The 14,954-nt window shown below is 67.8% G+C and overlaps 1 protein-coding gene across 2 annotated transcripts in view; it reads left to right on the top strand.

Moving 5' to 3' along the window:
- The window catches only part of BAHCC1 (BAH domain and coiled-coil containing 1), a 54,385-nt gene extending 39,674 nt beyond the window's left edge, over nt 1-14,711 (top strand). For both annotated transcript variants that reach the window (XM_037068302.1, XM_037068311.1), the window contains exons 11-28: nt 283-1,122; nt 4,165-4,364; nt 4,496-4,632; nt 5,084-5,197; nt 7,154-7,271; nt 7,901-8,180; nt 8,878-9,060; nt 9,150-9,451; nt 9,659-9,754; nt 9,837-9,993; nt 10,100-10,214; nt 10,314-10,389; nt 10,487-10,595; nt 11,086-11,205; nt 11,352-11,528; nt 11,630-12,807; nt 13,453-13,689; nt 14,107-14,711. In XM_037068302.1, the coding sequence (XP_036924197.1) occupies nt 283-1,122; nt 4,165-4,364; nt 4,496-4,632; nt 5,084-5,197; nt 7,154-7,271; nt 7,901-8,180; nt 8,878-9,060; nt 9,150-9,451; nt 9,659-9,754; nt 9,837-9,993; nt 10,100-10,214; nt 10,314-10,389; nt 10,487-10,595; nt 11,086-11,205; nt 11,352-11,528; nt 11,630-12,807; nt 13,453-13,689; nt 14,107-14,313 (4,646 nt within the window). In that variant the 3' untranslated portion in view covers nt 14,314-14,711. The remainder of the gene's footprint in view (nt 1-282; nt 1,123-4,164; nt 4,365-4,495; nt 4,633-5,083; nt 5,198-7,153; nt 7,272-7,900; nt 8,181-8,877; nt 9,061-9,149; nt 9,452-9,658; nt 9,755-9,836; nt 9,994-10,099; nt 10,215-10,313; nt 10,390-10,486; nt 10,596-11,085; nt 11,206-11,351; nt 11,529-11,629; nt 12,808-13,452; nt 13,690-14,106) is intronic.
- The last annotated feature ends 243 nt before the right edge of the window (nt 14,712-14,954 follow it).

The raw sequence follows: 14,954 nt of genomic DNA, 5'->3' as shown, positions 1-14,954 counted from the left end.
GTTTCTCCTCCCATTTCTGGGGAGTTGGCCATACCGCACCACGCCAGAGATGGTCCCCCAGGGACCCCCAGGGGTCCCCAAGGGACAGCAGGAGGCAGGCCTCACAGCCCTCCTGCATGCGGCGGAGCCTTCTTGTTCTCCGCCAACACAACGCACCCAGTTTCTGCCTCACCCACGTGCAGGCAGAGGGCTGGCCGGAGCCCCTCCTTCCCGGGTGTGGGTCTGAGGGGTCTGGGCCACCCTGGCCGCAGCCACTCCCCTGACACCCCTTCTTGTTTGCAGACCTGCCTCTTGGACACACGTGCCCCGCGGCCAGCTCGGGCTGCTTCTCCCTGTCCCCCGACGTGCACTCACCTGACCTCTCGGACCCCAGAACTATGCAAACCCCTGCCCTCAGGGCCCGGCCTGAGCCAGCAAGGACGCCTGTGCCTGGGGAGCCACCCCGCCGAAGCCCCCAGAACCTGGAGGAGCCTGGGCTGCCCTCAGGGGCCAGGGAGGCCCCCCAGGACCGTGCTGCCATCCCCCGCCCTGCTGAGCAGGGCCCCCCAGAGAAGACGGCAGACCCCAGCCCACTGGAGGGGCTACAGGAACTGCAATGTGGGGCCCTCCTCCAGGGAGGGGGCCCCGAAGCCACTGGCCTGGCTAATTCTACTCAGGGAGGGGCCCAAGAGGAGAGGACTACACGAGAGGGGAGGGAGGAGGGGGAGCAAGAGCCCTCACCGGGGCCTGATGGCCAGGCCCTGGAGCAGCAAACGGGGAGCCCCCAAACCCTGGACCAGGCCGCCGAGCAGGGCAAATGGCAGGCGCCCAGTGAGGTGGGGCCAGAGGAGGAGGCCACGTGTGAGGATGGGGAGCAGGAGGAGGAGGAGGAGGACTGGGGGTTAACTCCTGATGACAGCCACCTGCCCAGGGGGCTGCTGGGCCTGGATGCTCTGGTGGCAGCCACCATCGACCTGGGGGACTTGCCTGGCATCAGCCCGCTGGACCCTCAGTCCCCCAGTGTTCCTGGGCTGCCCAGCACAGCCCTCCTGCCCCCCAGCTCAGGGACCCACGGCATTGCCCTGCTCAGCGAGCTGGCCGACCTGGACTTCCAGCCACAGAGGAGGGAGCCGGCCCTGCCAGGTGAGTGCCTCCGCCGTGGCCCCCACCGCTGGAAAGCTGAGTGTCCGCCCGTGTCACCCCCAGCCCTGGCTGCCAACCCGTCCCCAGGAGCCAGGGCCTCCGGGTGGCAGCAGAAGGGCCCCGGGCAGCACCCTGTTACTGTGGGTGTCCGTGACACCCTGAGGGAGGCTCCGGCTTGTCCCTACCTCACACATGGGGATGCCAGGCCCCCGGAGGGGCGGGGGTGAGGTGGCTGGACTGAGGCCTTGCAGCCCAGGAAGGGGGGAAGTGTTCACGCCCTCTCTGCAGGCTTCCGAACCCCAACTCCCCCTGCCTCGGCTCCCTCTCAGGGCCTGAGCAGGTCTGCTGGCTCGCTCATTCGCTCAGACGTGTGCGGTGCCTGCCTGGTGGGGGAGGTGGCCCAAGACTGTTCTCAATGCCCAGGCCTCACAGGGGCTGGGAGCTGGGATGCCGGAGCCGGAGCCACCTGCAGGGTGGGGTGCTCCGGGGCGCCCCTCAGCTACTGCAGCCCGAGGGCACAGGTGGGGGCTGGCGCCATCCCACAGTGAGATGCAGAGTCTGAGGGAGCCCCAGGTGGCCCTCCCTGCTGCCCAGGTGCCACAGCAGGAGAAGCCCCTCCTCCTGCCCCACAGGGAGCCCTCGCCAGGTGTGCGCTGCGTTGGTATTTCCAGAAAGACCCCGGCCAAGTCCTTGGCTTGCTGGCTCGTCTTCCCGAAGCGTGAAGCTTCCCAGCCCCCCGACGGCCGCCTGAACCTTTCATGCCACACAAAGATAAAGTGGACACTCCTGTAAAGTGTGTCACTCCCATGTCCCCTGCACGGGGCCCGCCTGCGTGCCAGATGGGGGCAGTGGCACGGGGAGTAAGCGGGGCGGTGGCAGGGATGGGCGGAGCCCCAGCTATAGGGGAAGGCCGAGAGCCCTGGGCAGGGCCCAGGCCCCAGGGTGAGCGTGGCTGGCCTGAGGGTGGGAGGCCACTGGTCAGTGCAGTCAGTGGGTGTGGACACCTGCCCGACCAGCACCCGACCCCTGAATAAGCACTCATGTGGAGACCATGTGTCCCAGGGTGGGCACTGCAACGGCCAGGGCTGGGTCTCTGCCCATTTTCCCCTCCGGGACCACCCCCTCCCCGTGCGCCCACCCTCCCTCGGTCCCAGTTAAGTGGCCTGAGCTCCATGGCTGTTCCCGGCATGCGCAGTGACCACTTGGCTGAAATTAACCCTCTGGCAGGACTCACAGAGAGAAAGTAGGAGAAGACGGGGGAGGGTGAGTGGAGACAAAGGCCTGAGGATCCCAGGGGGACAGTGGGACCTCCTGCCCCTCCTCCCCTTCAGAGGAGACCCTTGAAGTCCCCCTCGGCTGGACAAAGCACTGAGTGACAGGCCAGGTGGGGGGCCTACGAAGTGGGGGTGAGGAGGCACCAGGTCTGCAGAGGTGAGGTGGCCCACAGACTGTCTGCCCCAGGGCCAGGCCTGGTCCGTCCCTCACTGTCCCCATCCCCCCCATCCCAGCAGGCCTCGGGCTGCAGGTGCCCCTTCCTGGGCCCAAGTCCAGGGAGCCCAGTGCCCCCTTCAGACTGCCCTGCCCACCTCCCCTCCCAGCATGCCAAGCCCCCCGTTTTCCCTGCCCTGCCAGCCACCACCGGCTTTCGCCATTGCCTGAGTCTGCAGAACCTGAAGCCTGCCAGGGCCCTCCAGGGACAGGGGGTGAAGGCCCCCACCCCAGGCTCAGGGCACACCTGTCAAGGTGTTGTTTGGAGCCCATAGAGGACCCCTCTCCCCGAGGTTCACCCAAGGAACTGTGGGGTGTCAGCAGGCTTAGTGTGAGGAGGGGGGCCTCAGGGAAGACTGAGTGGGGGGAGGGGAGCAGAGGGGCTCCCCAGGAGACAGGGGGACCCTGCAGAACTTTTAGCTAAAACTTGGCTAGCAGAGATTGCTGCCTGGCTGCTGGGGGTGGGGCAGTGTCCCCCAGCACCCCATTCCCGGGCACCGTGGATCCAGCCGTCATCTCTGGGCAGAGGGTCTCTCATGGCCTCGCCCGAAGCAGGTGTCCAGAGGTGTGAGCTTCCAGCTGGTTCCATTGCTGGAACACCAGGGTGGGTCACTGTCCTGGTGCCGCCGCAGCGGTGGCCAGGCGCTTCCCTCGGAGTGAGCAGGCGCCTCCTGGGAGGCCACTGGGAGAGGCGGGGCAGCCTGCTCCCCTGCGGGCGTTCCACTCCTCTGCCCGGGTCGGTGTGACTCCCGGTTCCTGTCCTCCTCCACCAGTGGCCATCTGTCTGTCACTCTTTAATTTCACAAGCAAACTGCCCCAGTTCGGCCCTGTGGCCGGCCTGTGTGTGTCCCCACCGTTCTCCACACGTCCGGTGTCCCTGGCCCACACTGCCACCGAGTCAGCCCTTCTCCAGGGAGCCCAGGGCCTCTCCTCGGAGGATGGGACTAGAAGCCAAGTTTGGGGTGTTAGGTGTGCCCATTGTTGGGGGGTGTCGCTGTTCCCAGGCTCTGCCGGTGGGCGGAGCTGGCTGTGTGTTCTCCTGCCTAGACCTCCGCCTAAGCCCCCAGCCCCTCCCGGGCTGCAGCTCCTCCTGGGGGCCGCCCACCTGTGTGCCCACCCTCATCTCTGCCTCCGGCCCCTCCTGTGCTTGCCGAGGGTCCTGCATGTCCACTCTGGCCTCTCCCCCGAGTGACACTGGCTGGGCACTGACCCTGCGGGAGGCTGCCCGTCTCTGACACCCCAGGTTTTAATAATTCTGGGAGCAGGCGCAAAGGCACAGGCATCTTCTCTTCGAAGTGTGACAGGCACGGGTCTGGGCCCTGCCTTGTACCATCCCAATGGGCCCGACTAGAGGTAGCCACAGGGGATGTTGCCCCCACACTCTCCGTCCCACCGAGGTGGGTGCTGGGTGCGTACCCCGCTGCTCCGGGCCCTTGCCCCTTGGGGGCCAGGCAGCCTTGGGGCATCTGGGCCGTGCAAGCCGCCCAGAGCCTCTTGGAAGGGTGGTGTAGGCCCACCTCCACACCCCCACGCTCACCCTCGTGTTCCCCACAGGGGAGGAGGACGTGCTGACCTTCAACCTGCAGCTCCTGGCCACGCTGGCCTCGGCCTGGTCCCTGGTGGAGGCCGCCGGCCTGGACGGCCCCGCCTCCTCGGCCCTGCCCCCTGCGACCGGCCCCTGCGGGGCCCCCACACTCACCCCCCGGATGCAGATCCTCCAACGCAAGGACACCTGGACCCCTAAGAGCAAGCCTGTGAGTGGAGGGCCCTGGCCACCCCACTGCCCACCACCCTGACCCCAGGGGACCGCTGAGCGTCTGGCCTGGCCACCCACCTGCCTCACATGGGGCCCTGGCAGCTCACAGCCCCTGCCGCTGCCCCGTAGGTGTGCCCACTGAAGGCTGCCATCGACCGGCTCGACACAGAGGAGGTGGAGATGCGTGTGCGGCTGGCCGAGCTGCAGAGGCGGTACAAGGAGAAGCAGCGGGAGCTGGCCCGTCTGCAGCGCCGGCACGACCCCGAGTACGGCCCAGGCCGGGGGTGGGGCAGCCTGGATCCCAAGGGGCCTGGATACGTGTCACCCAGCCCCAGGCCGCTGCCCCGTGGTCAGGGGACAACCCAGGCGTGCTGAACTGAGCTGGGCAGGAAGCTGGGATCTGGGAGCCATTCCCCCAGCACAGGAACCAACTGGGGTAGGGGCGGGGGTGGGGGTGGGGGCAGTTCCTGGCAGGAGAGTGCCCAGCAGAGGGGGGGTTTGTGGACGTCGTTGTCCCAGGGGTGGACGTCACCAGGTGTGTGCAGGATTCTGGGACGGGGGGGGTGGAGACCTCAGGGACACTGGCCCAGCCATGCCCTCCACGGGAGGGCTGGGCTCCCAGGGCCAAGTCTTAGGAAGGCCAGCGCCCCGACTGCCCGACCCCATCGGGGAGCCAGTGTGGCTGGAGCCCCTGACCACCCCTCCTGTGGCCACCAGGAGAGACGAGAGCTCTCGGAGCCCAGCGAGGCGAGGGCCTGGCCGCCCGAGGAAGCGAAAATTCTCCAGCCTGCTGCCTGCGCTGCGTCCTGGGGGCGATGTCAAGAAAGTCAAGTGAGTCCTGGGTGATCGGGGCACCTCGGGCCAGTGGGCACCTGGTGGAGTCCGGGGGCTGCGGGCTCCCCTCCACAGCTCCGCCTCCCCAGCCCAGCCCCCCGCCCCGAATTCTGGGCCACACATGTGCAGTGGACAGAGCCCGGCACAGAGTACCCTCCGTCTGCCCACCCTTGGCCCGCCCTGAGCTCTTGTCCTCTTGGAGCCACGGTGGGCCTGGAGCGCGGCCACGCCGGCTGCACGCACCTGGCCACAGCGGTGCCTGCCTGCGCCCCTGCCCGGCCACCCCCCGCGTGCCAGGAGGCCTTGCGTAAAAGCCTCTTTATCTGCACGGTACAAAGTCGTCGGTCACGCTGCGGCACTGCTCACGGCTGCCACGCGATGTTATTATCCATTACCCGCGCGGCGCGATCGTTGCCGCACTCCCCGGCCTGGGATAATTGTCCTTCTCGGCTACAAATTGCCTCTCCCGGCAGGCCCATTTGCATAAATCCTCCGAGCTCCTCCAAACGCGATTGGCGCAGACGTGCGCACGCTGCATCAATCCTCATGATTTGGTAATAATAGTTAAATCGGCACTAAATGGTTCCTTCAATTAAGACAGAGGCAAAAAATTAATCTCGGGGCTTTATGTCACAAAACATTAGCAAATGCAGAGAAGGTTACGGGGAGGGGGAGTCCTTGGCGGCTGCCGGTGGGAGGGGCGCCATATGGCTGGGGGCCTCCCAAGCCCGCCCTCCTCCACCCTGCCCAGGTGTCACCCTGCAGGGGGCTCGGGGGTCTTCTTTGGGGGCCAGCCAGTCCTGTTGGGGCTGCTGGCCCGGAGCCCTGTTGGGGGGTCCTGGGGAGGCCGCCCCGCACAGCACTTGAACAGCCTGGCACAGAGCTCCCAGCCCCGCAGGGCGGCCCAGAGCTCGCACTGTGCCACCTTCTCCCCTGAGCCCGGTGGGGAGGCAGCAGCCACAGGGGAGGGAAGGCAGCCAGGCCTAGGACCCTGCCTTCCCCAGTGCCGGGGCTTCCTCCCACCCACTGTCCACCCCACTGTGGGCTCTGCCAAGGCATAGGCACTTGGGCCCAGGCAGGAAGTGGGACCGTTGGGGTCCCGGGGCCGAGTGAGGCTACAGGCCGGCCTCTCGCCTGGCCTACTGTCTGGGCAGAAGGGTAAAGGCAGAGTGCAACCACACAAGGCCAGGGCCCGCCAGGACCCTCAGCCCCCATCTCTGACTTATTTCAGTTACCACCATATGGGTGGGGGAGGGGCAGTGAGTGGCTGAGCCCCCACCCCCGTCTGGGAAAGGACGGCAGCCACTGCCAGCCTCATACGTGTGGGGTTCAGGGAGACTGAGGCTTGGCGTCCGAACGTCCCAGGCCCCGTCTGGGAGACAGGTGGCAAGGTGCAGGGCCCTCTCCCTCAAGAGCCAGAACTGAGGGCGAAGGATGCAGCTCTCAGGGGACTGGAGACCAGCAGCAGGGGGCCCTGAGGGCCGGGAGGCAAAGCCCGGGTGTAGGTCTCCCTGATGGCGGCCCTCCTTCACGCAGCTGAGGTGCACCCCGCTCTCAGAGCCACACCTGACGCCTCTGGGCCTGGCAGCTGGACTTTGCACTCACCTCGGGCCTCAGCCTTGCTGAGAGGCACAGTCGTCACGGTCCCCGTTTCCCAGTGGAAAGACCAAGGCCACGGTCCCGCTCACACTGTGGCCCTGCTGCCCACGGAGCCTGGCTTCTGGGCACCAGGCCGCCCGCCCAGTCAGCGGGCAGAGGGGACAGGCAGGGAGGCAGGTGTGGGGGGCACTCAGCTCAGGCTCAGCCCCCCTGCGGTAGCCTGTGCCCTGAGGGAGGAGCCTTGGCTGGGAAAGAATTGGGCCCCTCACAGGGGCCAGAGGGCTGCGCCCTTTGATGGGTGCCCCAGTGTGCCTACATCTGGCCCGAGCCCACCTGCCCCTCCCCCATCCCCAGGGCGGCACGGCCCAGTCTGAGCCTGCTGTGTGCCGAGCTGCGGGACAGCCAGGAACCCGTGAACAAGCGGAACCGCCTGGAGAAGGGCATCTACATGGGCCTGCAGGCCGGCTCTGCGGTGAGTTCCCCCGGCCACACCTGGGGCTCAGGGGGTGGGATGTCGGGCAGCAGGTGACAAACGGGCCCCCGGCCAACGCACAGCTGGGACCTGGTGCTCGAGCAAACGCCTCGCATTCTAGCCAGTGTCAGGCCCCTCACAGCAGAGGCAGTCTCTGAACTCTCGGGGCGGCTCTAGCTGGCTGTGGGCCGTGACGCCCACCCACCCCACGGCCAGCTCACACCGGCGGGAGAGGAGCCCAGGAGTGTCGTGGGTGCTTTCTGGGAGTGAGAGCCCCCAGGGCTACAGAATCAGGCACACACACGGGGGAGGGGGGCATGCACTGGGGAGGCCACAGTCCCGCCCCACCCCTCTTCCAGGGCACCAGGAAGCGAGGGTGAGAGGTGCTTCTGGGCATTTTCTCAGGTTGCCCACTCCCCCAGAGCAGGAGTCCCATCCCTCCGCCCAGGACACTCGCAGACCCCTGGGCCTTCGGTGCCCCTCCCCCCAGCCCAAGCCGGGTGGGCAGCAGTGGCGTTGGGGATGGGACAGGCCGGGTGCCCCCTTGGTCCTTCAGGAGGGCAGGGCCAGGGGACGTGCGGAGAGCGTCGGCGGGGCCAGTGCACAGAGCTGCCGCCTGCCTTTCTCAGGAGAAGGTCCGCTGCAAGAAGAACCGCGGTCAGGGAGAGCTGGCGTCCTCAGTGGCCCACAGGGTTGCCCAGTTGAAGCCAAAGGTCAAGAGCAAGGGACTGCCTGCTGGCCTCGGCCCCTTCCCGGGGGGGCGCGTCCGGAAGAAGCTGTCCCGAGCTGAGAACGCCAAGGTGTCTGCGGCAGCCAGGCACCTGCAGCCTGAGGGTGACAGCGGCGGTGGCAGGGAGCTGACGCCCAAGTTCTCGGCCGAGGTGGCCGCAGCCAAGGCCACGGAGCCAGGCAAGTGGGTCTGCTGGGCCACCAGGACCCCTGGGCTGCGGCCCCTCGGCGGCTGGGCCCTCTAGGTGCGGAAGGAGGCCCATCCCCAGGGCAGAGCCAACAGCTCTCCGGCCCCACCCCCACCCAGACAGGGGAGGAAGAGGACATCCTGGAAAAGGGCTAAAAATAGCTCTCCTCCGGTCTCCGGCCTCTCTCCCTGCCGTGTCCGGCCAGGCTGACCAGCAGGGTTATCTGGGCCCCAGCAAACAGGTCCAGAAACAGGGCCTAGAAAAACCGACACTTCCTCCCCAGCAGCCAGGCCTGCCCCCGGGGGGGGGGGGGGGACAGGGACAAAGGGAGGGGAGCTGAAGGGGAGGGCGACCTGCAGAATAACAGAAAGGGGCAGGGCTGCCCCGGGCGGGGGGAGGGAGGGCCCAGCGTGCAAGACCTGAGCCCCACAGCCCAGGTATCAGAGAGGAAAGCAGGCCGGGAAGCGAGGGTCAGAGAGATGTCACCCTTTCCCGTCCCTGTCCACCACCCTCACCTGGACGTGTGGCTCAGATGCCTACCCCCCAGAGCAGCCGCCGGCACAGCAGTGACGGGGCTCCACTCACAGCGCCCCCAGTTTATCCACACTCACAAATGGTCTGCTTCCCGGACCCTGCCCCAAAACGGTGCTGCTGGGACACCCCTGATCTTGACCCCCACCTCCCCCCAGGCAGTGGCTATGACAGTGACAACTGCGAGGGCCACGTGGGGACCGCAGTGCTCCCCACGGAGCCCGGGCTGACGCTGCCTGCTGGGGCCGGTGGGGCGGCGCTGGGGCCCTCACCATCCTCCGTGGTCAAGATGGAAGCCAACCAGAAGGCCAAGAAGAAGAAGGAGCGGCAGGGCTTGCTAGGTAACCAGGCGGTGAGGGGGCTGGGGTGGCCTGGTGCTGGGGGCTCCAGAAGCTGGAATCCCCGCCATGGCCCCTGCTCTCACGCACAGGGGCCTGCCGCCTGTCCAGCCCGGAGAGCGAGGTCAAGATCAAGAGGCGAACAGTAAAGGCCAAGGTGGGCACCAAGCTGGAGCGGGCGCCAGGGCGCAGGCCCCCTGGAGCACCAGGCAAGAAGAAGGCCAAGGGCAAGGCCAAAGGCAGCCTTCGAGCTGAGCCGGGGACCACCCCGAGCCGGGACGTCCTCTTCAGCCCTGCGCGGGCCTTGCCCTGCCGGGAGGAGGGCAGCCAGCTGGCCAGCGAGCGCCTCAAGAGGGCCACACGCAAGAGCACGGTGCTCCAGCCAGGACTTCGGGTGAGCATGGCAGGTGCCCCCACCATCAGCAGGCCCCCCGGGGGCTTAGGCCAGTGGGGCAGGTGCTGGCTGGGGGAGGCCTCCGGGGCCCTCGGTCTTCATCTCTGTCACCACGCCCTGTACCGGGTCAGCCCAAGCCACACCGTGGGCTGGCCGGGGTTGGGAGGCTGGTGCCAGCCTGCCACAGCCCCTCCCACTGCCCCGCAGCGGAAGAACGGGACCCTGTCCATCGCCCTGTCGGCCCGCAATGCCAAGACCGTCCTGGGGACGGGCAGGAAGGCCAGCAAGGCTGTCAGCAAGCAGGTAGCATCCCCACCCCGCCCCTGGCACCCAGCGGGGGTGCCCAGACCGCCCCTCCAGGGAGCTGACCTCTCGGGCCCCGCAGGGCAAGGGCCGGGCGGTGAGCCGGCTGCTGGAGAGCTTCACTGTGGAGGACGACTTCGAGTTTGATGACAGCAGCAGCTTCTCTGAGGAGGAGGAGGAGGAGGAGGAGGAAGAGGAGGCTAGTGGTCCCCTGAGCTCCGAGCAGAGCGCTGCCCTGGGTGAGAGCCGCCTGGAGGGGCGTTGAGTGTGGGCGGGGCAGCGGCGGTGGGAGGGCGGCGGCGGTGGCGGCGGCGGCGGCCAGGCTCTGACAGCCCTGTCCCCCAGCACGCTCCTGCACCATCCACAAGGAGGACCTTCAGGACGGCCTGCCCGTGCTCATCCCCAAAGAGGACAGCCTGCTGTACGCCGGGAGTGTCCGGACCCTGCAGCCGCCTGACATGTGAGGCCGGGCTTCGGGCAGGGTGGGGGCCACCGCGGCTGGGGTCTCAGGCCATGAACCTCAGGCCCCTCCCACACCTCCCCCTTCTCGGCCCCTTAGTTACAGCATCGTCATCGATGGGGAGAGAGGCAACCGGCAGCGCATCTACTCGCTGGAGCAGCTGCTGCAAGAGGCGGTGAGGGGACGCCCGCCCGGCCGCCTGGGGGGCTGGCTGGCTGCACCCAGCCCTTCCTCGGAGCCTGCTCATGCCCCTGCCCTGGCTGCACCTGCAGGTCCTTGACGTCCGGCCCCAGTCCAGCCGGTTCCTCCCGCCCGGCACAAGGGTGTGCGCCTACTGGAGCCAGAGGTCCCGCTGCCTATATCCAGGCAACGTGGTCCGAGGTAAGCCATGGCCACGGGGGCCCCCCCGTGAGCCAGCCAGCCCCTCCCCTCAGGCCCGGCGGCAGAGGAGTGGGCAACAGGACCTGCTCCCTGGTCACCAGGGAGAGGCGTGGGGGGCGGGGGGCAGGGCTCTGGCTGTCCAGAGGCCTACAGGGGCGGAGAGCCAGAGACCCAGTCCCAGAGGTTGTGGACTGGTCACCTGGCCCAGCTCCTCTGGGGCAAGTCCTGACCCCCCAGGTAGGGGGTGTGGGGCTCCTGGGGTCTCAGGGGGACAGGCAGGGTGGTGGGGGCAGGGCATCCAGGCAGGTGTGCATGTGCACACATGTGTAGGGGAAACTGGTCCCGAGTTCCTGTGGGTGCCAGCACGGGGTGGGGGTGGGTGGACTGATGCTTCCCCCGCCTGCCATCCCATCATCCCCCGGCCACCAGGGGGAGCCCTGTGGGCCCTGAGCCTGAGGCTGTGTGCTCAGCCAGGCCCCCCTGTCCCCAGGCAACTCCAGCGACGAGGAAGAGGACCTGGACTCCGTGCTGGTGGAGTTTGATGACGGGGACACCGGCCACATCGCTGTCTCCAACATCAGGCTGCTGCCTCCGGACTTTAAGATCCAGTGTGAGCCGGGGATCCCGCCTGCCTGGGTTGGCCCCACGGCTGGTGCCGGGCTGGGCCGCCTCTGTGTCCAGCAGGCTCCTGAGGAGGGGCCGGGGAGGGACAGCCACCCCGGGACCCAGCACTGAGACCGCTGGTCCACTCTGCAGGCACAGAGCCCTCGCCGGCCCTGCTGGTGCCCAGTGGCTGCCGGAGGACCAAGAAAGCTTCCTGCGAGGCCCCCCCACCCAGTGAGCCTGCTGCCCCCAGCCTGTCCCCCAAGGTGCACGAAGGCTCCGAAGTCTCCAAGGCCCCAGGGAGGAAGCCCACCAGCAAAGACAAAGCTGGTACTAGGGGACTGGCCAGAACTGGGCGGGGGGGGGGGTTCCTTGGGGGCATGGGGGCTGGGAGGGAGCTCTTTCGTATCTCTCCCTGCCCCCCCAACCAGGCAAAGTGGAGCTCCTAACCTCAGGTGCCAAGCCCCCCACGGGGGCCTCCGACCACTTCCTGGGCCGCCGAGGCAGCCCACTGCTGAGCTGGTCAGCGGTGGCGCAGACCAAGCGGAAGGCCGTGGCGGCGACAGCAGGCGGCAAGGGACCAGGCCTGCTGCAGAACCTCTTCCAGACCAACGGCAGCACCAAGAGGCTGCGAGCCCGTGAGGCGCTGTTCCCCGTGCACAGCGTGGCAGCGCCCGTGTTCGGCGACGGCCTCCGAGCCGCCTCCTTCAGCAGCCTGGCCAGCTCCTATGCGCCCTTCGTGGGTGGGGCTGGGCCGGGCCTGCCCGGGGGTGCCCACAAGCTGCTGCGGGCCAGGAAGGCGGAGCGGGCCGAGGTGGAAAAGGGCGGGCGGCGCCGGGCGGGCGGCGAGTTCCTGGTCAAGCTGGACCACGAGGGGGTGACCTCCCCCAAGAACAAGAACTGCAAGGCCCTGCTCATGGGTGACAAGGACCTGGGGCCCAAGCTGGGGCGGTCCCTGCCCAGCCCCAGCTACGCACACCCGGCCCTCCTGGGCAAGGACAGGAAGGGGCGGGCACCCGTCCACCCACTGCCCGTGGGGCTGGCGTTGCGCAAGTTCGCGGGCCAGGCCGAGTACCCGCTGCCCTGTGACAGCGACTGCCACAGCTCCTACTCGGATGAGGAGGAGGACGGGCCCGGGCTGGCCCCCGGTGTGCCCCCCCGCTTCCTCGCCCGCCTGTCAGTGTCCTCCTCGTCCTCCGGCTCTTCCACCTCCTCGTCCTCGGGCTCCCTGTCCACCTCCAGCCTCTGCTCCTCGGACGACGAGGGCTCCTCCTGCAGCTCGGACGATGAGGACCCGGCCCTGCTGCTGCAGACCTGCCTCACCCGCCCCGTGCCCGCCCTCCTGGCCCAGCCCGAGGCCCTGCGCTCCAAGGGCGGGGGCCCACACCCGCACGCCCAGCGCTGCTTTCTGTCCAGGGCTGCCGTGGCGGGCGGGGGCGCGGGCCCCAGCAGCGGCAAATCCAAGCTCAAGCGCAAGGAGGCCCTGAGCTTCTCCAAAGCCAAAGAGGGTTCGCGGAGGCAGCGGCTGCCGTCCGTGGAAAACCGGCCAAAGATCTCTGCCCTCCTGCCCGCGAGGCAGCTCTGGAAGTGGTCAGGGAGCCCCACGCAGGTAGGCGGCCCCGAGGGCAGGGCGGCGCGTGCTCCTGCTTCACGGCTCCCTCTTCTCGGCTGTTGCCATTATGCCAGTTCATCTAAAAAAACTGGGACCCTCAGGGGAAGGACAAAACGCCCACCTGGACCCAAGAGGCCAGCGCCCCCTGTGGCCCCTCCCCAGAGCCCTGGCCCTGCCGGTCTGACTGTGGAAATGGGGGCGCCCCGGCGCACCCCCCGTGTTTGGTTCTGTGGGCTTCCCTGAGCACCTTTCCACGTGGACAAACCACACAGACACTGCTGCACAGACACACACGTGCTCCTCTACGAACACACTGTGGGTGGGCCCGTTGCGGCCCACAGCTTTGCCCTCCCGTGAACACCTCACAGGGTTTGGGCCCCGCCAGCCTCAGAGGTGGTATCCCTTTGGGTCACAGCGCCAGTGGAGGGCAGGGCAGAGCCCGGCATGGCCAACCCCGCCCTGCCCTGGGGAGCCAGCCGCTGGGCCACCCTGCCTGACCCTTGAAGCTGCCCACGCCCGCTTGCCCGCACATAAGACACGCCGTCTGTCCCCCAAACTCTCTCTCCTCTGTCCATCCCGCCACTGCCCGTCCCGAGGCCCTGGCCCCCTCACCACACCCAGCCACGGTTGTCTCCCCTGCAGAGGCGAGGCATGAAGGGGAAGGCCAGGAAGCTGTTCTACAAGGCCATCGTCCGGGGCAAGGAGACGCTGCGGGTTGGGGACTGCGCCGTCTTCCTCTCGGCCGGCCGCCCCAACCTGCCCTACGTCGGCCGCATCGAGAGCCTGTGGGAGTCGTGGGGCAGCAACATGGTGGTGCGGGTGAAGTGGTTCTACCACCCCGAGGAGACCAAGCTGGGGAAGCGCCACAGTGACGGGCAGGTGGGGCCACGGGCACTGGGGGCCGGCGAGGGTGTGGGCAGCAGCCAGGACAGGGGGGCAGTCACCTGTGAACACCCCCTCGCCCCACACCGTGAGACCTCACGACCCAAGGGTGCGCAGGCCCCAGGAGCGACACTGTGGGCCCCTCCCTGCCCCACCCGCACGGCTCCCCGGGGAACAGACGGCAGTTTCACCTGTGGGGGCTGCACCCCACAGCTGCACATAGCTCCCAGCAGGTTCCGCCCTGCAGCCTGCCCCCAGAAACACCCCAGCACCCCCTTGGGCCTCCCTGGGCAGAACCTGCATTTGGAGACAGCACAGAAACAGTGTCCCCCAGCCCGGCCACAAGCCCTGGGCTGGGCAGGCCACGCAGGCCAAGGCTGCTCCTGACACACGTGTCCCGCCCTCGCCCCGCAGAACGCCCTGTACCAGTCCTGCCACGAGGACGAGAACGACGTGCAGACCATCTCCCACAAGTGCCAGGTCGTGGGCCGCGAGCAGTATGAGCGCATGACGCAGAGCCGCCCTCGCCAGGACCGGCGGGACCTCTACTACCTGGCCGGCACCTACGACCCCGCCACGGGGCGCCTGGTGACAGCCGACGGCGTGCCCATCCTGTGCTGAGCCTGCACCTGCCCGGTGGTGCCTGCAGCGCCCCGGGCACCACAGTGGGGAGTGGCAAGAGGGGCGGCACCAGCCCCACCCGCTGAGCGGGAGGAGCGAGTGAGCAAATATGCAAGCCCACTGAGGCGAGACCTGGGCTTCTTGTCATTGTCCCTGGAAAGAGAGCTCCCGGGCATTGGACCCCCGCCCTGCCCGCCGTCCCACCACGGCGGCCGCTGTGCCCACAGGGCCCCACCCGGGCGCTCTGCTTCCCCATCGGCGCTTCTCGAGAGATTAGAATCCAAGCCATATTTTCCCCAGTACCTCCGACTGTCCCCCACCAGGGAGAGCAGACATCAGGTGTGTTGTCTATTTATTTCTCTATGTAAATAGTGTATTTCTTCGGGGAAGTTTTATGGGAAAAATAGTGGAAAAAGATTTCTTTTCCCCACGTGTGTGACGAGGGTGTATGTGCATGCGTGTGTGGTGCGTGTGTGTATGTGTGTGTGTGTGTGCAAGGGTTTTGTTATGGGGAGTTTTCTTTGAAAGTGCACTGTTGTCCTCAGCCTAGCTGAGTTCCCACAGGGCGTCTGTGACCACAGAGGCAGCTGGGGCCGGGGCCCGAGGACGGACCGGGGAGGGCCCCCACTGCACCCGCCAGG

This window comes from Sturnira hondurensis, unplaced genomic scaffold (genome assembly GCF_014824575.4).
Source record: "Sturnira hondurensis isolate 20B ecotype Veracruz unplaced genomic scaffold, ASM1482457v3 Scaffold0001221, whole genome shotgun sequence".
NCBI classification, from domain to species: Eukaryota; Metazoa; Chordata; class Mammalia; order Chiroptera; family Phyllostomidae; genus Sturnira; species Sturnira hondurensis.
Note: the sequence above shows the minus strand (reverse complement) of the source record. Positions and strands in the feature narration are given on the sequence as shown.